Raw genomic sequence first — 23,171 nt, forward strand, 5'->3', positions numbered from 1 at the left:
TAAAGGTGATATATATGCTGCCCTGCACATATTTTTTCTTTTATTGTTCTGACACAGAGAATTTTTGCCTTCCTGCCACTGCCTGTGCCTGAGTCCCAGCTGACATGATGCTAGGGCTCTCAGAGCTGCGGTTGCATTTACCAGGGGAGGAGAGTTTATATAGAGCTGAGAGTTTATGTAGAGCTTCCTCCAGTCTTCCTGGGACAGGCAGTACCCAGCGGGTTAAAGCTTCATCACAGCGTGTTTATGTGCTGACAAGGAAACATGATGACAGATAATCCCAAACAACTTCAAAGCAAGATTTGTGAATCTGATATGGAAACTATTCCTAAAGTCTCAGTGTGGAGAACCCCAGACTAATTACCGCTGTGGACATTAAAGGCAGAGCAGGACCCATTGCCAAAAGCCCAGTGCCTGGCCTGGCCCCGTGCCCACCCCACCGAATCCCAGGCTCCCACCCCGTGCCGCACTGGGCGGCCAAGGGGATTTGGGGTAAAATGATGCTCCTTGAGCAGCTCTTGCTTAAGCAGAGGGTAGAGCATCACATGGTCCTCACTGACCTCCTGTGCTGTCCCCAGGTGTCCCCCGTGGCCCTGGGTGGGTGGGCAGGGTCTTCCCTGCAGCCAGGACAGCCCCATGTCACCCCTTGGCTGTGCCAGCCCGCCCAGCAAGAGGGGGTTAATGCTGAACTGGAATGCAGCCCCCTCCACTTGGGAGGCATTTAGGAATTAGGGAGGGAGGAAAAAAAGAGGTTGGGGAGCTGGTGGGACCTTGGTGGCAGCCGGTAGTATGGTGGGTACTGGTGCAGGTACGGGTATGGTGTGTGGCTTTGTGTTGTGGATGGTTCTGAGCCCGGGTGGGTTTGCTGCACAGGGGATGTCTCATCAGCCCCACGTGGCATTGCAGGGTGATGTGGGTCTGTGGGGTCTCTGGGCAGGGCTTGCTCAGAGCCTTTGTGCAGATGGGGATGTGGGGAAGCTGCGGGGTCCTGGGCTGGCGGGACTTCTGTGCTGTGCAGGGAAAGTTCGCAGCGGTGTTAGTCCTGCCTACAGAGCCTGAGCCTGCTGCCCTGTACCTGCCTGGGTGCTTCCCCAGAGAGTTTGCGTAAGTAAATCATATCTCAAAGTTCTTGAAGGCTTTAGTGGTCGCTCAGGCTGCTCTGGCTAGGCTGGGGCATGTGAGCCAGGAGGAAGGGTGCTGTCATGTTCCTAGAGTGTGTGTGGTTTCTTGGGAAAACGCTTTTTGGAAACCTCGTGGGGGAATGAGTGCTGACGAGGCTGTAGGGGTGCGGTGCCCATCCCAGAGGTGCTGGGGCTTGCGGTTCTCCCAGGCTGTGCTGGTGAACCTCTCCAGCTGCCCTCGCCCTTTGCTCTGGGCTGGGGACTTGCGCCAGCACAGCTCTGGCTCTGAATTTCATGCACAGGCAATGCTTTGCAACACAAGCCTGGCTCAAGAGGGGCTCTGGCACTGTCTCTTAGTGATGTAAAGCTGAGCTGCGTCTTGCTGGCTGCAGTAGTGCCTCTCTCCTGCTCCATTCCCTGCACCCACGTTCCAGGGAAGGGCTGGGGATGGACAGGTAAAACCCCTCAAATGCTCTGTTGATGGTTTCAGTACAAACACTTGCTGCATTGGGTTTGCTTTCTGACCCCCTGCTGCAATGGGGAAGCTGAGGAAGGCTGAACCAAAGGGGAGAGCAGTGAGGGTCCGGGGAGAGGGGAATGCCCACGTCCCTGCGGTCGGTGTGCCCGCAGTGGTGATGGCAGTGAGCAGCAATGCCGCTGTGACTCCTGCTGTGTGCTGGTTTTTATCACTTGTTCTGTAATGGCAAGTATGCAAACAGCATGCCAGGGGAGAGAGCAAGAGTTCCCAGCTATAAAAAGCTTTTGTTTTATCCTAGTGTGGCATCAGCCTGGCTCAGCCTTGGCAGAGTCTGAATGTGCTGCGTTTAATGATGCTGGGAGGCAAAGCTGGCGCTTGCCCGTCACTGCCCGGTCTCTCCTCTCCTCCCATCGAGCCTCAGCCCCTCCTTGGTGCCTGCCTGCCCTCTTGGGGCCCAGCCAGCTTTCGTGAGCTCACAGATGCAATTATGAATTGAACATGAGGGACAGAGGATTAAAACTATGCTTAATATCTGAGGTGGCAGGTCATGGGAGCTTGGGCAGGGATCTGATAGCTGGTGCCCTCCTCCCTGCCAGCTGCCCGTACACAGGCTTGTGCACCACTTGCCCAGGCTGGGTTTGTCTCTTGGGCAGACAGAACTAATCCGTCCTTCTTTGAACAGTGTTGTCCCGGTGCACATCTGCACAGGCACGCTGGGGTACCTTGGGTTTGGTCAAGGTCTGGCTCTCCGGTTTGCAGGTGAGAGGGTCAGCACCGCAGCTCTGGCTCACTCTGCAGTTCCGAGGCAGGCTGCACCCGGACAGTGTGACCGGCACCAGTACGTCACCCTTCGGGGTGCATTGCCCTTCCCCTAAGCGGGCTGGAGCCAGACCTTGCATGTGCCAAGCTCCTGCAGCCATCACAAGCTCCCCTCTATCTGCTAAATGCCAGGCGCTGATTTATCTGCTTTACATGTCTCGGATCATGCCTCACCCACACCTTTGGTGAAAGCGATTAATAGAACTGGAACTGTATGTGTGAACCTGAAACACTTAATTAGGGTGATTGTGTGCATGCAGCCTGGTTGGGGTGGATAAGGCTGTGGGACAGGGATTAAACAGTGCAGGGACTTTACATCCACTTAAGCTGGAGTGCCAGCATGCAAAAACTTTAAGATTGGGGAGAGTGATTTACACCTTACATAGGCTCAGGATGCCAGTGCCAGCCAAAGCAGGTTGTCCTTGCCCTGCATGGGGGGCTACGCTCGTGCACCAGCTGGAGAAAGGTGGGCTTGTGTCCAGCTGTCTCTAAACGACCCCAAGTTATTCCGCCAGGAATCTACAAAAGGGTGTTTGAGCTCCTTGCAGAAGAAACACTGGCACAGAGGAAGCCCCTGCTCCATCCTCCCTGGTCTAAGGGATGGCTCCTACTCGCTGCCAAGGCAGTGCTGGGCATCGGTGGGCACGGGGGAGCCTGTTGCTGCAGGATGGTATGCAGCCCCTCGCCCTCAGCATTGCCCTGGGAGGAATCCAGGACCTTGCAGGCATCTTGCTCTGGTGCTAGGCTCTGTTTACAGGGGAAAATGCCCCATGATGAGGCATCCTCCAGGAGCTGCTAAACACCCGCTGCAAAGGGCTCCATAGCTGCTACTTGAGCTGCCTCACACCTCTACCTCCATGGCCAGGCAGACCTTGTGCTCCCTCAGATGTGTCTGGGACCAGCACAGGCATCTCTTTCCTCTCTCCGAACACATCTGTGGGCACCAGGAACTCCATGTGCTATCCAGCAAGGAGACCTGCACTGCTTGTTCCCTGCATCCCATCTCTCCCCAAGTAGGGATCTTCCCTAATCCATCCTGACTTTCTCGCTATGTATAAAGAAGTATTTTTAAATATCCATTGTTTATTCTGTAGCAACAGCCAAAGGAGCTGCTCTGATTCATGGCATAAACATATTTTCCCAGAGTTTTCTAAACAGCCAGTTGACCCGCTGGCCAGCACTTCCCTGCAGGGTCTCCCCAGGGCCGGCTCTGCCTCCCCCTGCCCGTGGCAGCAGCGGCTGTGCAGGTAGAGAGCCGGGCCAGTGGTTCTGGCCCATGGCAGGGATGGGCAAGGGGAGAGGATGCTTTCCCTGGTGACAGCCCTGGGCTGGAAGGTGCAGTCGGGGTCTCCAGCACCGTGGGGGCTCGGGTTGAGGCTCTAGAGCAGCAGGGATGGGGGTCAGGGCTGTGTGAGACCCAGCAACTCTGTGCTTCAGCTTTTCCAGCTGTAAAACTGGGACAAAGATACTGGGCCACGTTACTTCCCCTGCCTTGATGAAACGCCTGGGACTCTCCCTTCCTTTCCCCAGTCGGGTCGGCTCCCTGGGAAGGGAGGAGGGCACTGAGCTCTCCTGTCTGGGAGTGGGAGGAAAAGTCTCATTTAAGTGCCAGAGAGAAGACATCAGAAGTGGTGTTTTGGAAGCCTGCTTTGGCACCTCAAGAAAGCCTGGCTGTTTGTCCCGCCATGGGCAGTGTCTGTCTGTTACTCACTTTGAATGTGGTAGGAGGTCCCCTCCAGGGCACAGAGATGGTCTGAAGGTGCCATGAAGGACTGGCTGCAGGAGAATACCCTGTAAAACCCCCCGGGCTGAGTCCTGCAGCCTTTTTGGTACCCAGGAGCCGCACACAGCCCAGCTCTGCCGGGTGGGCACACATTGGGCAACTGGGGAGGCGGAGGTGAGGATGGAGAGCGGAGGTGAGGATGGGAAGCCACCAGCCCCTGGTCACACAGCAGGGTGGTGGCAGAGCTGGGAACAGTCGGGCATCCTGCCCCTGTGCCGGGCCTCTGCCAGATCCATGGAGCCAAGCCCAACGCCCTCATTACCCATGGACATTCCCACAGATGCTCTTGCTTTACTTTTCCGGCACAAAATCCAGCGGCGGCTCCGTGTGCTGATGCACGCTGGAGTTACATGTGCAGCGACATTGAAAAGACGACAAGTTCCCTGTACGCATCTTGTTTGTGCTATGCACCGTTCCAGTGGAGGGACAAATCGCGCTGTAAATAGCAAGTCCAGGGCTTGGTCCAAGCCAGCAATTAATGCCAGAGCTGGGAGCTAAAAGGGGTTGCATCAAGCCCTCATCTGACTGCTTTGAAAAACCAAAACAATCTTGTAAAGATCAAGCTTGTAAAAATGGGGCTCTGTTTTGCTAGCTCATGAATGGGAAGAAATGCCAACTGGATAATTTTTTACACATATTTTTTTCCTCTTTGTCAACATTCCCCCATTTGGCTGAAACTTCAAAACGCCATATTTGGAGAGCGCCTGTCTTAGAAGTTCCAGTATTTGTATAAATAGCTGATAGTGAAAAAATTACCCGCTCTGGAGTCTGCCCAGGGGCCCTCAGGAGGAGTGGAGCTGGGGGCAGTGATGGGGCCGAGGCTGCTGGGGCTCTGGAGCAGCCTAGTGCCTTCCAGTCTAAGGTGGCTCCCTGCCACCATGTGTGAGTGGAGAAGGAAGTGTGGGTGGGGGTCTGCAGAACACCAGCACCCACCCAAATTCAGGAGGGGGAGCAACAAAGGTCAGGCCATTCTCCTCCATCAGCTGGGAAGGAGTTTTGGGCAATAAATGTGGAAGTGAAATGGTGACTGTGAGATGCTCTGGGTGCCGTCTTTTGGAGCGGGGCTGTCATCTTGTCATCCCTCTGCTGATGTTGGGGGGACAGGGCTGTTGTCCCCATCAGGGACAGCCTGTCCTGCCCAAGGAGAGCCTGAGCACAGTGAGGGGTGTACAGAGAAAGACACATAGCAAAGCCCTGGGATGCACGGCGAGGGGTTTAGAGCAAGGGATGCAGGGCAAGATGCTGAGGTGCATGGAGAAGGACCAGAGCACATGGTGAGGGGTGCGCAAAGGGAATGGAGGCATGCAGGGTGAGGGGTGCACAGAGAAGGACCCAGGTGCATGGTGAGGGGCTGGTATGAGCATGGCGTGGTGCGGGGTGTGTGGAGAACAAGGACAGATGGTGTGGGACCGGGGCGAGGGGCTGAAGCGCAGGGTGAGGGGCGCAGGGCGAGGGACGGGAACGGAGGGCGAGGGGCTGGAGTGCAGGGTGAAGGGCGCAGGGCGAGGGGCTGGAGCGCAGGGTGAGGGGGTGCAGGGAGAGGGATGGGAGCGCAGGGTGAGGGGCGCAGGGAGAGGGATGGGAACGCAGGGCGAGGGACAGGAGCACACCCTGAGGGGCTGGAGTGCAGGGTGAGGGGCGCAGAGCAAGGGGCTGGAGCGTAGGGTGAGGGGCGCAGGGCGAGGGACAGGGACGCACAGTGAGGGGCTGGAGCGCAGGGTGAAGGGCACAGGGAGAGGGGCTGGAGCACAGGGTGAGGTGCGCAGGGAGAGGGACAGGAGTGCACAGTGAGGGGCGCAGGGCAAGGGATGGGAATGCAGGGTGAGGGGCTGGAGTGCACCCTGAGGGGCTGCAGTGCAGGGTGAGGGCCGCAGAGCAAGGGGCTGGAGCACAGGGTGAGGGGCGCAAGGTGAGGGACAGGGTCGCACAGTGAAGGGCTGGAGCGCAGGGTGAAGAGCGCAGGGAGAGGGACGGGAGCGCATGGTGAGGGGCACAGGGAGAGGGATGGGAGTGCAGGGTGAGGGGCTGGAGTGCACCCTGAGGGGCTGCAGTGCAGGGTGAGGGCCGCAGAGCAAGGGGCTGGAGCACAGGGTGAGGGGCGCAAGGTGAGGGACAGGGTCGCACAGTGAAGGGCTGGAGCGCAGGGTAAGGGACAGGAGTGCAGGGTGAGGAGCTGGAGCGCAGGGTGAGGAGCGCAGGGAGAGGGGCTGGAGCGCACAGTGAGGGGCGCAGGGCAAGGGATGGTAATGCAGGGCGAGGGGCTGGAGCGCACGGTGAGGGGCTGGAGTGCAGGGTGAGGGGCTCAGGGTGAGGAACAGGGGTGCACAGTGAGGGGCTGGAGCTCAGGGTGAAGGACGCAGGGCGAGGGGCTGGAGCACAGGGTGAGGGGCACAGTGAGGGGCTGGAGCGCAGGGTGAGGAGCTGGAGCACAGGGTGAGGGGCGCAGGGAGAGGGACGGGGGCGCACAGTGAGGGGCGCAGGGCAAGGGACGGGAACGCAGAGTGAGGGGCTAGAGCGCACGGTGAGGGGCTGGAGTGCAGGGTGAGGGGTGCAGGGCGAGGGGCTGGAGCGCACAGTGAGGAGCTGGAGCGCAGGGTGAGGAGCGCAGGGAGAGGGACGGGAATGCAGGGCGAGGGGCTGGAGTGGAGGGTGAAGATCGCAGGGAGAGGGGCTGGAGCGCACAGTGAGGGGCTGGAGTGTGGGGTGAGGAGCTCAGGGCGAGGAACAGGGGCGCACAGTGAGGGGCTGGAGCTCAGGGTGAAGGACGCAGGGCGAGGGGCTGGAGCGCAGGGCGAGGGGCTGGGAGGCGGGGGAAGGGTGCGCTTCGAGGGGCCGGGGCGCACCGTGAGCATTACCGGAGGGAGCGGGGCGGTCCGGGAGGGACGCCCGGCCGGAGGTGGTTGGGGTGGTGCGGGGAGGCGGTGCCGCAGCCCTCTCCTCTTTCATTGATGTCCGGAGCGGGGCAGCCCGGGGCCGCCCCCGCTCCCTTTAAAGGCTCCTCCTCCCAGCAGCCGTCCGGGGAGCGCCGCCGAGGGGAGCCCGGCCCCGCCGCAGCCCCGCCGGTCCGCCCCGAGGGCTGCTCCGGGCTCCGGCGGCCGCGGGGAGGGAGCGGGGCCGCGCACGTCGGGGGTGCCGGAGCCGTGTCTCCCCCCCGCTGCCTCCCTCCGAGGCCGGCGGAGATGAGTCCCCCGCCCGCGGGCAACGGCAGCGCCTGGGGGGCCGCAGCGCTGGGCGGCGGCGGCGGCAACTGCAGCGGGGCCGCCAGCCTGAGCCGGCAGTGGGTGGTGGGGGCCGCCCTGAGCCTCACCGTGCCGGTCATCGTGGCCGGCAACTTGCTGGTGATCGTGGCCATCGCCAAGACGCCGCGGCTGCAGACCATGACCAACGTTTTCGTCACCTCGCTGGCTTGCGCCGACCTCATCATGGGCTTGCTGGTGGTGCCGCCGGGGGCCACCGTCCTGCTGAGCGGCCACTGGCCCTACGGCACGGTGGCGTGCGAGCTGTGGACCTCGCTGGACGTGCTGTGCGTGACGGCCAGCATCGAGACGCTGTGCGCCATCGCCGTGGATCGCTACCTCGCCATCACGTCGCCGCTGCAGTACGAGGCGCTGGTGACCAAAGGCAGGGCGCGGGCCGTGGTGTGCCTGGTGTGGGCCATCTCCGCCTTCATCTCCTTCTTGCCCATCATGAACCACTGGTGGCGGGACGGGGCGGACGAGCAGGCGGTGCGCTGCTACGACGACCCGCGCTGCTGCGACTTTGTCACCAACGTGACCTACGCCATCATCTCCTCCACCATCTCCTTCTACGTGCCCCTGCTCGTCATGATCTTCGTCTACGTCCGCGTCTTCGCCGTGGCCACGCGGCACGTCCAGATCATCGGCAAGGACAAGGTGAGGTTCCTGCAGGAGCCCCCCAGGCCCAGCTCCAGGAGCAGCCGGCGGAGACGGCCCTCCCGGCTGCTGGCTATCAAGGAGCACAAGGCGCTCAAGACCCTGGGCATCATCATGGGCACCTTCACGCTCTGCTGGCTGCCCTTCTTTGTGGCCAACATCATCAAGGTCTTCTGCCGGCCGCTGGTGTCGGATCAGCTCTTCCTTTTCCTCAACTGGCTGGGCTACGTCAACTCAGCCTTCAACCCCATCATCTACTGCCGCAGCCCCGACTTCAGAAGCGCCTTCCGCAAGCTGCTGTGCTGCCCACGCCGCGCAGACCGCCGGCTCCACGCCGTCTCGCAGGACCTGCAGCGCTGCCCCTGTGCCTTCAGCCCCCGGGAGGGACCCTCGGAGGACAGCAAGGCGGCAGCCCCCGGACACCCCGGGGAGGACGCCGAGGCGCGGGGCAGCAGCAGCCGCTGCAGCAGCTGGATGGAGGAGACCAGCCTGTCCCAGGGCAGCGGCCACCGGCAGCGGCCCCTGGGCGAGTCCCGGCCGCAGGGCACCCAGACCACGCTGTGCTCGCAGCTTGACGAGTAAGTACCCGCGGGCACTCGCTCGGGGGGCTCCGGGGGACCAGCCCTTTGGGGCGCGACCAGGGGCGCTGTCGATGGTGGGGCCGTGGTCTGACGGCACAGCACAGAGCCGGAGGGCAGGCAGACCCCGGAGCTGGAGGGCAGGCAGACCCTGGTGTGCGTGGGAGAGGTGCTGGGGTGTGGAGCTGGGAATCACTGCTCTCTGCCTTTAGGTTCCCCTAAAACCTTGGCCCCTCCACTGGGCTGCAAAACTGGGGTCCCAGCCCAGTCCTGCTTTGTCCCTTCCCGGGGAACACCCCAGCCTGCCAGGATGGGGTCTGCTGTTCCTGGGTAAAGAAAACACTGGTGCTGAATAGGGAAGCAAGCCAGCCAAACAGGAATGCATCCCAAAGCCTGGGATTCCCCTCCTTCTCCCCCATTCCCGCTTTCTACTGTTAAAGAAGGAAAACACGGGACCCCCCCCACTGCAGTGAGGCAGCTGGGGGCCACTGTCGCCAGCCTGGGTTCAGTGGGTCACTTTGCCCTCCAACAGAGTGTAAATCTGGGAAGGAAATTTATTTCTTCACCCTCTGTCCCTCACTGCTGTCAGCCCTGTGGATGGGAGATGGGCTTCCTTTAGCTGGAAGCTCCATGCCAGGGCAGAGGGCTGGCAGGGATGCCCATGCTGCAGCTCTGCCCTGCCAGCCTGCTGCCTGCACCCTTACGTGGGTTTATACCTCGTTCTGCAAAGTACAGGGTGGGTTTTTTTGCCCCTGAGTTTTTTATTAGTATGACAAAATTTGAATTATTCTGGTTACTGTGGATTTTAACTGGCTTTCTCTGGTCTGAAACCCCTCCTGATGCCCAAAGGCAGGAAAGGTTCCTGCCAGCACACACAGGCAGAGCTGCTGTCAGCAGAGATGTGCAGAAAGGGGTGCCAGAAAGTGTTTTCTGAACTCGCATGTTCTGAGGAAGTATTTATCCATGCTAGGAACATGGGATGGTAAATAGTGGGGAAAGGTCTGGGCTCTTCATGCACTGTGCTGTCCTGTTTAAGGTTTTCCGGCAGAGAGATGCCAGCTGGTCCTTCCATCTGACTGGGAGCAGCCGAGAGCCAGGAAGAGAGTGAGTGTGCTTCCCCTCGGCCGGCACTGCAGCGGTGTCGGGGCGATCATCCCTCGCAGCGTCTCCTCTGCCCGCTTTGGCCGCTGCCTTCCCTGGGGGAGCGCAGCCTTTGGCCAGCCCGCAGGCAGCTGCCTGCTTTCGGGCACGTGAGCCTGGCATCAGCCCGGCCATCTGCTGACACCTCCCTGCCTGCCCCGGGATGCTTAACCCCCATCGGGGCGGCTGCTTCTGCCGCGTTGGCTTACGTGCTCCTGGAGCTCCAGACCTCATGCATGGTGCTTTTTGCCCGGCTCCAGTCCTGGATCCCCTTCCGTGCCTACCGCTGCCCTTTCTCCTTGGCTGTGGCTTTGGGTCCCCATCCCCGGCGCTATGCAGGCTGCGAGGCTTGAGCCCGGTGGGTGATGCTGCGCCACCTCCCACCCTCTTCTTGCAGGGCCGGGTGTCGTGAAGTGGACGGAGGAGCGGCGCTGGGGGCGATGGCGCTGGAAGGACCCTCCGGTGCACGCACTGACCCGGAGAGGAGAAGGGCTATCCCTTGGGAGCGCTCGCAATCACAGCAGGGTCCGAGGAGCAGGCTCCTCCATGCTGTTGGTGCTGGAGAGCTGGAACCAGCTAGGAAAAAGCTCCCACGCTGCTGGCCAAGAGGCAGCGCAGCCTCGGGGATGTGCCTGCGCTCGCCGTGTGGACAGGGGACCAGCTCCCACCCGGGGGTGCTTTCTGGCACGGCTGGTGGCAGGATGCGGTGGCTGGCGGCTCTGCTCTCTCGAAGAACCTTGTCGTCCCAGGCTTGGCCGGGTTTTGGACAGCCCCTTGGGAAGGGGAGAAGAGCCTCCTGTAGGCACAAGCCCTTTCCAGGATCTCTGCTCCATCCCTGTCTCAGCCGCTGAACTCCAGCGATACCTTTAGCAAAGGAAAAGCACAAGGGAGCAAGGGGAGCTCCAAGCATGGGGGATTGGGCACAAAAAAGTGAATTATGCTCTTGTCAAATCTCCTTCTGTTTCTCCCTCTCTGTTTGGGGCAGATGTCCGTGTTTCTGTGCCGTTCGGGGGTGGGAGGGTGGATGGATGAAGTGGAGGAGCAGCAGCAGCGGGATCAGGTGGGGAGAGCATTGTAGAAGGCTGATTCTCATCCCGAGGCCCCTGCATGCTGGTCTGGGTACGTGGGGCAGTGGGGTGAGGGCAGGGAGGTTAAGCTCTTGCTTTAAACCCTTTTGCACTGCCAGCGTGTTGGGAGGTGGCAGTAGGGCCAGTCCAGCCCCGAGATGCTGCAGTGGCTCCTCCGTGCACGCTGCGGTGCCAGCAGAGCTCGGGGTGCGTGTACAGATGGGCGCTCACATTCGCGGCCGTGCCCACGCCACACTGCCACGCAGTGACTTTGGGGATAACGTTGGTTGTAAATAAGTCACGGTGACTGTAAAGTTTTTGTACTGTTTTGTCTCCCCCCACCCTCTGTGCGAAATAAACCTTCGAAACTCTGTGATGCCTTCGAATCTGTGCCGAGCAGAGGGATGCTTCTTCCATGTGTTCTTCCCAAGGGGCTGCCCGAGGCTCGGGGGTGCAAACCCCTCCTGGGCTCCTGGGGCTGTAGCTGGCAGGGACCCGCTGAGCGGGCAGGCAGGGAAAAGCCAGGCTCTGGGCATGCCATGGTGCCAGCCCCCAGCCCTGCCACATCTCCCCACACCCCGAAAGGGCAGGCAGAGCCATCCCTCCTCAGGGTCTGGCACAGCATCTGCCAGCCCTGTGCCCCAGGAGGGAGCTTTGTGCCCCCCAGGGGTTTGCCAGCCTGGGGATGCACCAGAAAGTAGGCACTGCCATCCCACAGTAATTCAGGATTTTTTTACCAGTGTGAACTTGGGAGTTTACAAGCAGTGCACATTTGCTTGGGTGAGGTGGAGAGCCCTGTGCCAGGATGATGCCCAAAGCACTGGGGCACCCTACGCACCCGCAACCTCCCAAGCTGGCCCGACTGGTCACCGTGTCCCTGCCAGGGAGCCCATGCAGAAGCACCCAGTGCCACCTCCTGGTGCTGGGGAAGTCCCAGCTCCCACATGGAGGCTGTGGGGTCTGGCTGCAGCTCCAGGGACCAGGGTGCTGGGGTTTTCCACTGCTGCGATCCTCCCTTGGCGCGTTTTGCTTTTAATACCCAGCAAGGGTGAAATCGCTAAATAAAGAGAAAAATTAAGCTCTTGCCAACTGTTTCCATTTTAGAGTTTCTGATGTCGGTTTGGTGGCTCTTGCCGGGCCGGTGTCTGATCCCTGCAGCTGACTCTGAGCACAAGCAGGTCCTGTGTGCCCCCAAGCCCCCCCATGGCCTCATCCTTCCCAGGGTACCCTCAGTGACCCGTTGAGGGGACACAGTCCAGCACCAGCCCAGGAGTTGTTTGTTAGCCCCCCAAGAGCCACGGTGTTAATGAGTAACTTCCCAAACCATAGGCAAGCCCCAGGCAGGGGTGAAGGGGGATCCTGGGTCTCTGCACGTTCCGCTCCCAGGGCTGGCATCCTCATCTCCAGCCAAGCTGCTGGGCCATCTTGTCTAGACTGTGCTTTTGCCAAGAAAGTTTGGACCAGATGATCCTTGAAGTCCCTTCCAACCTGGTATTCTATGAATCTATGATAAAGTTTGCTCAAATGGAGCTGCTTCTGCCTTCAGGCTTAATTCTTTGCTGTAGGTCTCCTGGGGGTGTGCAGTGATGAGGGGGTGGTGGGTGCATTGGTGCCACCTGCCCCCCCCAAGCACCTGCACTGCATTCCCAAACCGCACCTCCCTCGGTGTCCCCCTTTTCTTTATTAGCACCCGGTGCCAGGTGCTGGTGCTTGGTGCTCTCTCGGTGCTGCTCTCCTTTGCTGGGTGCGGGCTGCTGGGCAGTGTGTGGGGAGGGATGTGTCCTGTGGTTCCCCCAGGGATGCTGCTGTGTGTGGGGCAGGGGGCAGCTCCCTCCGACACCCCTGTGCTGGGTTGTGCTGCTGGATTAAACGCTGATGCTGACCAAGTCCTTGGTGCTAGCGTGGCGTTTGGAGGCCTCCAAGTGTTCTTTTCATACTAAATGCTTCTGGGAGGCTTTAGCTGCTCTGGCTTGCCGAAACTGCTCTGTGTGGGAGGGTTGCACCAACTGCCCTGAGCTGCTTATGGTGCTCCCTTGCTGCAGGGAGGCTGCTCGTCCTCTTAGAGCTGGTTTTGTCTGTAAAGGCATTTAACTGTCTTTTGCTTTCCCTAGGGATGCACAAGCAGCTAGGTGTTTTTATCCTTCACCTAGCAATGCTATCCTCGCCGAAGGGATGCTGGTCCAGCTGCTGTCCTGGTGCGAGCTGCTGGCATGCTGCTGTCCCGGCTCTGGTCTTTTGGGAGCAGAGAGTTTGCTCTCAGTGCTCTGAAGTCACATTTCTTCCATGTATTTCTACTCCAGAGCAGCCGAATGCTGTTTTCTCCGGTATTTGTCTCACAGGAGCTGGTTCCTGCTGCCGCCGTTGGATCTGCCGTGGAGGATGAGCACCTCTTCTTCCTTCTCCAGGTCACTGTCGGAGGAGAGGCCGGTTGCTGTCCTGTGGGGTACGGAGCTGCACGCCCTGGGCTGCTTTGGTGGGACCTGCAGGCAGGAGTGGTTGTGGGGGGGACAGTGGCTGTGCCCTGCAGCACCTGGGGTGGGTGTGCATGAAGGGTGTTTCCCCCTTTCCCATGGAGTGTGCTCCCAGGAAAGCATCCCCTTTGCTTTCGAGGTTTGCCCTGCTTGGGCAGCTCACGTGTCCACGGACGATGCTGTGTTCCCGCAGGCTGCCAGCTGAACACGGGCACCCGGACCTGTGTGGTGAAGGAGGACGATGACTTATTGGAGCACCTGGTCCTGCTGAAAACAGTGAGATCCGGGGCTTGCCGAAGAGCCCGTCAGAGCGAGCCTATGCCCCAGCAGCTGGGCTCCCTGCCACGGGGTCTCTGCTTGGCTCTGCAGATCTGCCTGGGGGCTGAGGCCAGGGATGAGCTGCACGTGGTGGCCGTTGATTCGAAAAACACCTACGGAGACCACAAGCCGGTGCCCATCGCGGCACTGCGGACCTCGGTGCTCCCCATGGTAAGGGCAGCTGAACGCGCAGCATGCAGCCCCCGGCTGTGGGGTGATAATTTCACCCCGGACTGAGGTCAGGAGTCTCTGACTTCCAACTCTTTGCAGATCAGCCTCAAAGGTCTGGAGCTGGTCCCTCCCATCACCTTCGTGCTCAAGTGTGGAGCTGGACCGGTCTACCTTAGTGGGCAGCACATCACCCGTGAGTGCTGCGGGGCCGGGGCGAGTGTGTGGGCTAGGGGCTGCGCTGGGGATGGTCCTGTGGGTCCCATGGTGGCTTTAGTGGCACCTGGTGCCCTCAACAGGGCTGCTGCACCCCAGGGATGGAGGGAACACTGGTCTGTGGGGCAGACTAGTGCTTGTTTGCATTCGTGGGCTCAACATGATGTTTCGAGCCAGGTCTCTGCTCTGCCTTTGCTGCTGTGGGGTGGGATGGTGTCCGTGCTCCCGCTCCCAGCGTAGGGTGGGATTGCTGGCTGTGTTTGCAGCTGGGGGGGGGTTGCGTCCCCTCGGCGGGTCAGGGCCACCCCCTCCTGCTGCAGCCCTGCATTCCCTCTTCCCAGTGGAAGATGATGCCAAGTATGAAGCCCACAAGGAAGAGTTCTCAAAGGAAGACACAAGTGATGAGGATGATGCTAGAGCATCATAGAATAGCTGCAGCTCGGAGAAGACTCTGCAGCTCTGGGAGTGGAGCTGGCATGACGGTGATGGTGGGGATGCCCTGTGCCAGGATGATCCTTGAATGGGACAGAACTTTGGAGGGGGACACAAGCTGTCTGGGCTTTGGATGTCATCCCTTGTCTCCTCTCCCTGCCCCCTCCATTCCTACTACGCTCCTAGAAATGCTCTTTTTTTTCCTTTTATTGCAATAACAATGGGAAAGTGCAAATACCCTGGAGTTAGTCTGGACTGTGCTCTGGTACTCCTGTGCCAGCCTGCTGTCGCCTGCTGTCCTGTCCCTGCCTGCCTGCTGCCTCCGGCGGTTCCCTGCCTCCTCTTGGGTGCAATCACCACGATGTTGTGGGTCACACCACAAACCTGTGGGTCTGGGGGGCCGGGGGTCCCAGCAAGCAGCCCCTGGGGAGCTGCAGGCTGCTGCCTCCTGCTCCTGCCTGCTCCCCTGCCTACTGCCAGGACAGGAGGCTCAGGGGGTCTCCCAGCCTCAGTGTGTCTGCAGGAGGAAGGCTGCACCGTGCTCTGGCTCGAGGCTGGTGTGTCCACATAAGCTCAGCTGCCTCTTCAGGGGGAGGACACGATGCTCTGAGGCCAAGGCGCTCGTGCCTGGCACCAGTTATCCTGTGTGCTCCCTTCTAATGGTCCTTTTGTTCCGGTAGGAACTGTTCTGATCATCATCTGTTTGGATCAACAGGACTAAGTTGTGTTGCCATCTTCATGGCAGCCCAGGGAAATGGAGCCAAAAGCTGCCCAGAACAAGCAGCCACTGAAATAATATAATCAAAACTCCTAATTGAGAAAATTGCCCAAATCCATTACATGCATGATATTAGCCGGCAGCGAGGTTGACTTTAAAGGGGAGCCCTGAATCTGCAGGCGGGGTGGGCTGGGAAGGGAGCACACGGGTCTCTCTTTATTTTCCCCACTTATAATAGAAAAGGCCACAGAGATGAGCTGATCGGTGCGCAGAGGGAAGATTGCTGTCGTCACGCTCTAATGGCTTGGGAGAGGCCGGAGATGGGCCTGGGTGAAACCAGCTGCCAGCCCTGATGGGCTGCAGCCTGGCAGCACGTCAGCCGCTGGCGTGGGCTGTGCCTGGCCTTGGGCTCGGGGACACAAGGGGACAGGATCGCAGGGCGATCGCATGCAGCCTTCGCCCTGGCAAGGGATTTCTCAGGCATCACCTCCTGCAAGGCAAGTGTGCGTCCCGAGCCCCTTCCCTGCCTCGCGGGTTTGAGATGTGCCCTGGGATGGGGAGCAGAAAGCTGCTGCAGTGCAGAACCCCAAGTTCTGGGGGTGGAAGAGTGGGGAGAGCAAAACTATAATGAGGAATTAACTCATCCAGTTTTTCCCTGCCCTCGCCTCACTCCCAGCACACGAGACTGCATGTGCTCCTTCTGGAGAGAGGATCAGAGCCACAACCGTTGCATTTCTCATCGAAACAGGTGATTCTGGCTCATTTTCCCCACCGGGATCAGCTCTGGGACCTGTCTCTGTGACAATGCATTGCCTGGGGGGTGAGGACTCTTGCTTGCACCCTGCTTCCAGGGCTGATCGGGTCGAAGGTGCCTCGTGGGGGCCAGAGCGTCCCGTGTGAGCCTGGGGGTAATGCAGCCCCCCACTGCCCATCCCGGAGGTGTTCTGCAGGCCCTGGGCACAGGCAGGGGTGCCAGCCATGGAGGAGCAGGAATAAAGGCTGATGAATGTATTGCTCCTAATTCCTCAGGAGGGAATGAAACACGCTGTTAGTTGGAAAGCTCGCTGAATGCCGGCAGCTCAGTGTGATCCAGCAGCCGCATTAAGACATCTCGCTGGGTGCAGATTAAGCCCTGTAAAGAAATACAGGAAGAAAAGAAACTCAACGCAGATTAAGGTCAGTGCCAGCGAATTTGCACAGTGGCCTCTTCAACTCCCAGTGAGTGTCAGGGAAGTGTCCGGCAGCAAAGCGCACAAACAGCCACCGTGGTTCTGGCTGACTTGCCGGTGCTTGCCAGTGGGTGCGTGGGGACAGAACTGTCACCCCACACCAGCCACAAGCCCCTTGCTGGAGCCTGGTCTGCAGGACAGCGTGCCCAGCCCCGGCCACAAATGCAGCGTGGGACCCTGGAGAGCCACAGCCCGTGGCTGGAGCCGGTGTAGACCCAACAGTGGGAAGGGTGGGTGCCCTGGGGGAGATACCGTCGTCTCCCTTCCCACAGCCCCTGGCAGCGGTACACTCGTCCTGTCCTGCATCCTGTGTGGCAGCATCTCCTGGAAGGCTTTGGCATAACCATGGTAACTGCCAGGTAATTAATAGAGGAGCCTTAATGTCATGGAGACAAAACAGGCACAAATAGAGCGTGCCAGGTGTGGGGCTGCACGCCTGCCCAGGCGGGCACAGAGGGCACCGGTGCAGGATGCGGCCCCCGGGCACGCTGCGTGTGGCTGGTGCTGTGTCCACCCAGCCAGCACCAAAACAGGCTCTGTTCCCCTGTGGCAGGGATGTCCCCTCGTCACCCTGTTGTGAGGGTGGCACGTGGCAGCCAGTATCCCATGGGCAGGACAGGGCTCTGCACGCTTTGGGAAGGAAAAGGCAGCCCCGAGCTCCTCATAGAATTCATATGCAGGATGGATGCCAGCCTGTGACACAAAAGCAGGACTGTCAGTTCCGAGTGCCTGATGACTTAAAGGCTCATTTGGGAATAAACTGAGATGAGTTTTGGCAGAGAACGGGGATGTGAGAATGACATTTTAATGCAGAAGATGCTCCTGTTAGGCTAAAAGCTGCTTCAGAGATTTCTTTCAGGCTAACTTATTCCCCAGGAGGTAGTGGGCTTTGCACAGGGTGATGGGTACGATGGTCCTGGGCTTGGTGGGGAGTCAGTCACAGCCCTGAGCACTCGCAGCATCACAGCCTGGTAGGGCTGGGGAGCTGTTTTGGGGTGGCTTTGCTGGGTACCTGGTACCATATAGCTCCAGCTGGGTGCATGCCCTCCCGATGTTCACAGTCACACCCCAAAGCCCAGGGGAGCTGTACGAGACCCCCCCAGAGAGCTGGGGGTCACCCCAGGCTTTGCCTGTTCAGAAATGTTTGTGCCTCCCCCTGCTCAGGGCTGGTCCCTGCAGGAATGCCCTTTTATTTTGTGCATAAGTGGGCAATTGTTCGATGCATGCGCACTCCATCAGTTCACTCATGAGCACCCAACTAACTGCATGAAGGGTTAAATAGTGCAAACCTGAGCACCCAGTGAGTGTGAGCGCCCCATCAATGTCCTTGGGTGCCCAGCTGGTGTGGGTGCATGGCTGGCTAGTGGTGGTATGAACCCCACTATCTCAGGAGTCCGGAGCGGGGCAGAAAGGGCAGGAGGATGCCTAAGCTTGGGGATGGAGGAGGCATTTCTCCGAATACCTTTTAATTATTTACATTTTCGCTTGTCTCAATACCCACGCCAAGGATGGGAAGCTTGCATTAATTGCAATAAACTAAATTAAGTAAAACTTCCCCCCATTGAAAATATTTTGCCCCGGTCCCCCTCCTCGCCAGGAGGGCTGGATCCAGCCCCGCTCCCAGAGCAGGGACCAAAACCATCACGGTCTCACCACCCCCCAGCAGCAGATGAGAGGGGCACTGGGATGGGGTGGGGGGTCTGCTCCCCTCTGCATCCCCAGGGCAGCCCCTGAGCAGGAGCCTGCCCACCCCGTGGGAAGACGGCTGCCGCTAATCGCTGCTGGGTGGCACAACTTAATTCTTTGCTGCTGGTGCTTCACGTGGAAAAGCGGTCCTTGGCTTAGGGAGGTGTGCGGGGCTGAGGATGTGTGTCAGGAGGAGGCTTCTGCGCATGGTAACGTATTTACAGGGGGGATTTTTACCTGCTGATGCTCAGCTGGCAAAATCCCTCCCTGAGCAGAACAAAGAGTGGTGCTGGCTGTGCGGGGAGGTGGTTGCACAGCTTCAGATGCAGCAGCAAATGTTTGATAAGAGGGACTTTATTCCGAAACACCTCTTCTGTCTCCAAATGCATCCTTTGAAGCAGGGTGCCTTGCAAACTTGTGAGGTGAAGCAGGCAGGGTGCATGGCAGCTGATCTAAAAACCCAATTAATGCAAATTTGGACTATGGAGCTTTTGGGAGGCTGCTGAGATACGTTACAAAACGGTGGCTGGGTGCAGCTCTCCATTGGTTCCCCTGGGGACTTCCAAAACCTGCCGGGTGGGCTTTGGTCTTACTAGCTCTGGTGTGTGAGGGCTTAAGGGTGAAATAACATCTGGTACAGAGAGAAATAAACAGGGTGGCAAGTCCTGTGCTGGGAAAGAGTCGGAGATAATATATGGAAATAGCCCAGGAAATTGGATTGCAGAGGGTGGTGAGATGATTCGTTGGGCAGGAGGGAGGCAGGGGATGTGGGAGCAGCCCAGGAGAGAGGACTGCACTGGGCAGGGGGTCCTGGGGGTCTGGCAGTGAGCACTGTGTGCCAGGAATGGGAAAGGTGCTGCCTGCACTCCCCCGAGGCCGGCTGCCAACGAGCGACTCCTGGCAGGACCTGGCTGCTAGTGGGAAGCAGCCCAGGCAGGCAGGGACCTGTCTTCCAGGACTGATCTAATTTTTGCCCCTGAATTTCCTCCTTGCCCCCCCATCCCATTCCTTTCATGGCTGATGACGTGAAAACCTGGTGTTGCTTTCGGCAGGACTGTGCTGGGGGTCCATGAAAACATCTCGTCTGAGTCCTCTGAATTGCAGCGGCTGCTGCCAGACCTAGTGTTTGAGGAGAACCTGGTTAATCTCCTTAGAGGGACAGATGAGCGGGGTGCAGGCTGAGGCAGTGCAGAAGTAGCAGAGCATCTTTATTCGTTTACCCATTAATGTCCTTTGTTATTTCCAGAAACATTAGGAGCTATTTTCTGGCTCAGCTGCCGCTTCCCTTTTCCTTCTGCCAGCAGCTGCCCCTCCGTGCCAGCTAGGCTGGGGCAGAGGCAGGATTGCTGCTAATGCTTCGTTTAAAGGGGTGTTGATGAGAGCAGGTTTCGGTAAGTGCTTTCCTCAAGCTCACAGTCAGCCCCGCTGCTTTTCTCCTTCTCTTCTTCCCCCCCCCAAGCCTGCTGTTGAGCCCAGGGCTGTCTCTCCCTCCCGATGCAGGGCTGCTCGCCAGCATCACCCCTTTTCTGAGCCTGATTTTCCATTTCCCTCCCCAGGAGCCCACAGGACGAAGCTGCCATCCCGAGGAGCCTCCCCAGCTGTGGAGCAGGGTCCTGTGCAGCTGGGGGGGGGGACACAGCCACAGCAAAGCCGTGACAAGGAGAAGGATGCACCCCGTGGACACCTGAAACCCACGACCATTGGATTTTGGGGTGCTGAAGCTGGTTGAGACAGGGGTTTTCTCACCTGCCTGCGGGCAGCGGGGCTTAGCCACAGCCATGGAGGGGGACGGGGCCAACGCCACCGTCTACGAACTCGCCCTGCGGAACCACTCCAACACCAGCATGCAGTTCACCGGGGTGCAGCTCATCCAGTCCTTCAAACCCCTCATCATCCCCTGCTACGCCCTCGTCGTCCTCGTCGGCATCTTCGGCAACTACCTGCTCCTCTATGTCATCTGCAAGACGAAGAAGATGCACAACGTCACCAACTTCTTCATCGGGAACCTGGCTTTCTCCGACATGCTGATGTGTGCCACGTGTGTGCCCTTCACCCTGGCCTACGCCTTCAACCCCCAGGGCTGGGTTTTCGGGAAGTTTTTGTGCTACTTCGTCTTCCTGATGCAGCCCATGACTGTCTACGTCTCTGTCTTCACGCTCACGGCCATTGCGGTTGACAGGTAAGTGCCAGCGGGGTGGATGGTTTGGGGGTCCGTGTCTGTTCCCCCCCCGGTCCCTTCAAGCTGCTGCTTGCTCAGCTCAGGGTGTTAAGTCCCAAAGACTCACAATTGGAAAAGGAAAAATCCAAGGGATCTTTGCAGTCTCTCTACAGCCTTTTCTTTAGCATCAGGACTCGGCCTCCGGTGGAGAAAGCGCAGTGGGGGTGTTCGGCCGGCTGTTGGTTTGCATTGGGAAATGATGTCGTGCAGTTTCATGCCTGCCTGTATGAAGTCATCTCTATCGAAATCTAGTCTGCCCGCGGACAGGTCTGTTCTCCCGGCAGGCACTGCTCTCGCACAAGGGCTTGTTGGAGTTTGCACCCAGTTGTTCCTACTTTGCTGGATAAATTTGCACCCGAATCAGCCTGTGTTCTGGCCCCTGGGTGGAGAGCACTTGTGCCTCCCTGAGTGCGCCGGGGCAGGGTCTGATGGGGGGTGGTTTTAAAAACCCCTGTTTCCATAGAGACCTCCTCTCATGAAAGATGCTCCAAACCCTGCAGGGATGGGTGTGATGCTGGCAGCACCTATGGCAGCGCCGAAGAGTGTCTCTCATGCCTCTCATGCTCGTTTGCCTCTGGCTCTGGGGGAGAGTGGGGCAGGACCATGATGGGGGGAAAAAAAAAAAAAAAAAAAAGGAATATTTGAGCAGAATAGCTGAGAAGGCCTGTACTGCTGGCAGAGCCTTGCTGCCTTCACCAGGGGCTTGAAATGTCCCTAGGAGTGCTGGCATTCTTCTTTTGCTCTTCAACAGAGCCCTATTTTGGGGGGCTAAAAACCATTTGCTTGTTTCTCCTGCTAAAGAGGCAGCCACCAAGTTATACTGTCCTCAGCACTTTCATAAAACGTCTTTGGAATTTATTGCAAAGGGATGATTTTACCCCAAATCCTCTAGCTCCAATGAGGGGGGAGCATGCAGCCGCACCGGGGCTCTACTGGTCGAGGACTTCAGCACAAGCCTGCGAGCAAAGCACACCAAGAGCTGTCGGTGCCCAAACATTGCAATATTAAACATTGCAATAGCAAACGCTGCGATACTAAGCAGCAGGTGGTGCGGGCTGTGGTGGGGGGCAGAGCATTTAGTATGTGAAAAAGCTGCAAAAAATCAAATTACACTCACTGGAGATACCTCACTGGGAGCTCATTTAGGGCCAGTCCTTGGTCATAAGGTAAGGCAGCGTGGAGAGGAGTGGAAGATGCTCAGGGGAGGAGGAAGTAAAAGAGGAATTACCGGCTTTTATTGTCATTCACTCAGTGCTGCCTGCGGTCCCCAAGGCAGGTTCAGAGACAGGCTGCGGGAGGGATGCTCCGTGCCCGGCCCTGCCAGGCATCCCACTTCCCAAATGAGCAGAATTGGCCTGCTGCTTCCATGGCCCCCATGGCAGAGTGAGGGGATGCCGTTGTCCCCCATGTCCCCAGCCAGCCCTTTCCCAGCAGCCGTTCGGGGCCGTGCCCCTGCTCCCGGAGCTTGGCAGGGCTCTGCTTCCCATGGCCCCAGCCCTACCGCCAGCCACCCCTCGCCTTGGGCTGCCGGAGGGATGCTCTGGGGCTCGGGCTCCCCCGTTTCTCTCCCCGCAGGTACTACGCCACCGTGCACCCCCTGAAGAAGCGCATCTCGGTCACCAGCTGCATCTCTGTGGTGGGGGGCATCTGGCTGCTCTCCTGCGGGCTGGTGGCCCCCGCCATCGCCCACACGTACCACGTGGAGTTTCGGCAGGAGGGTTTCGCCATCTGCGAGGAGTTCTGGATGGAGAAGGAGACGCAGCGCCTGGCCTACGCCTACGGCACCCTGATCGTCACCTACATCCTGCCCCTCTCCGCCGTCTCCCTCTCCTACATCTGCATCTCGGTGAAGCTGAGGAACCGAGTGGTGCCCGGCCACCCCACGCAGAGCCAAGCCGAGTTCGACCGCCTGAGGAAGAGGAAGATCTTCCGCCTCATCGTGCTGGTGGTGGCAGCCTTTGGGGTCTGCTGGCTCCCCATCCACGTCTTCAACATCATCCGTGACATCGACATCAATCTCATCAACAAGCACTACTTCCTCCTCATCCAGCTGCTCTGCCACTGGTTCGCCATGAGCTCCTCCTGCTGCAACCCCTTCCTCTATGCCTGGCTCCACGACCGCTTCCGCGGGGAGCTCCGGAAAATGTTCACCTGCAAGAGGAAGACTATCCCCGCCAAGAACTGTGGGGCTGCCGGCGGCGTGCTCTGAGGCCGGGGTCCCCCTCCCCGGACCCTCCACGGCCGTGCGCTTCATCCCACGCACGGCAGAGCTCTCCTCGCTGCCGAGGGGTTGGGGAATGCCAGTCCTGCCAGTGGGACCGGACGCAAACGGGGTCCTCCTGCCTGCCCAGGGGTTTGCAGCACTCGCTGCAGCATCCTTCCCTACGCCTGCCCTGCGGCGGGGTGCTCAGCTCCCTGCCGGCGTGCCCTGAGCTCCCTTCGCCTCCAGGACGGCAGCTGTCAAGAGCAAAAATGCCTTTGCTGCACCTTTTCCCTGCTAAGTCGCCCCAGCTGCCCCCGCCTGCGCACCTGCGACCCCGCTAGCCCTGGCAAAACCCATCCCTCCCGCGAGGGTCCCGTAGGTGAACCTGCACCTCCCTGGGGGGCACAGGCTGTGCCCACCCAAGGCTGCCTTCTCCCCTCCTGGCTGCAGGCAGCCCCCCAGGGCAGCATGCATGGCTCGAGGGCTGTCCCCGTCCCCATCCCCACGTCCTGCTCGGTGGGTCACCCTGAGATGCTGTGATCCAAAGGGCTGCTGTAGCCTCACGCTGAGGCTGTCAGGCTTCGGAGGAGGCAAGGGGGGGGACCAGAGCAATCGCCAGCATTGCTGGGTGCA

At 59.4% G+C, this 23,171-nt stretch overlaps 3 protein-coding genes across 3 annotated transcripts; all 3 read left to right on the forward strand.

Moving 5' to 3' along the window:
* Positions 1-7,380: 7,380 nt before the first annotated feature.
* Positions 7,381-11,333, forward strand: ADRB3 (adrenoceptor beta 3). The gene is made up of 3 exons (XM_075042093.1): positions 7,381-8,672; positions 9,709-9,776; positions 10,210-11,333. Exons 1-2 carry the CDS (start codon positions 7,381-7,383, stop codon positions 9,746-9,748), a joined length of 1,332 nt encoding a protein of 443 aa, XP_074898194.1. The 3' UTR covers positions 9,749-9,776; positions 10,210-11,333.
* Positions 10,837-14,479, forward strand: LOC142037707 (nucleoplasmin-like). The gene is made up of 7 exons (XM_075042188.1): positions 10,837-10,872; positions 12,102-12,154; positions 13,150-13,322; positions 13,544-13,626; positions 13,720-13,839; positions 13,939-14,032; positions 14,394-14,479. The coding sequence occupies exons 1-7, from the start codon at positions 10,837-10,839 to the stop codon at positions 14,477-14,479; spliced, it is 645 nt and encodes a 214-aa protein (XP_074898289.1).
* A 5,416-nt stretch (positions 14,480-19,895) lies between these two features.
* Positions 19,896-22,544, forward strand: LOC142037630 (prolactin-releasing peptide receptor-like). Its single transcript, XM_075042094.1, has 2 exons — positions 19,896-20,296; positions 21,911-22,544. The coding sequence occupies exons 1-2, from the start codon at positions 19,896-19,898 to the stop codon at positions 22,542-22,544; spliced, it is 1,035 nt and encodes a 344-aa protein (XP_074898195.1).
* The last annotated feature ends 627 nt before the right edge of the window (positions 22,545-23,171 follow it).

The sequence above is a fragment of the Buteo buteo genome, chromosome 12, assembly GCF_964188355.1.
Source record: "Buteo buteo chromosome 12, bButBut1.hap1.1, whole genome shotgun sequence".
Classification (NCBI taxonomy): domain Eukaryota; kingdom Metazoa; phylum Chordata; class Aves; order Accipitriformes; family Accipitridae; genus Buteo; species Buteo buteo.

Bases quoted from the DNA above. Each gene is read 5' to 3' on its own strand.
- LOC142037630 (XM_075042094.1), top strand. From the start codon at position 19,896: ATGGAGGGGGACGGGGCCAACGCCACCGTCTACGAACTCGCCCTGCGG. The intron at 20,297-21,910 runs GTAAGTGCCAGC...CTCTCCCCGCAG, and splicing joins ACGGCCATTGCGGTTGACAG to GTACTACGCCACCGTGCACC.
- ADRB3 (XM_075042093.1), top strand. From the start codon at position 7,381: ATGAGTCCCCCGCCCGCGGGCAACGGCAGCGCCTGGGGGGCCGCAGCG. The intron at 8,673-9,708 runs GTAAGTACCCGC...GTCCTGTTTAAG, and splicing joins CTGTGCTCGCAGCTTGACGA to GTTTTCCGGCAGAGAGATGC.
- LOC142037707 (XM_075042188.1), top strand. From the start codon at position 10,837: ATGGATGAAGTGGAGGAGCAGCAGCAGCGGGATCAG. The intron at 12,155-13,149 runs GTTTGTTAGCCC...AGTGCTCTGAAG, and splicing joins CCAGCACCAGCCCAGGAGTT to TCACATTTCTTCCATGTATT. The intron at 14,033-14,393 runs GTGAGTGCTGCG...CCCTCTTCCCAG, and splicing joins TAGTGGGCAGCACATCACCC to TGGAAGATGATGCCAAGTAT.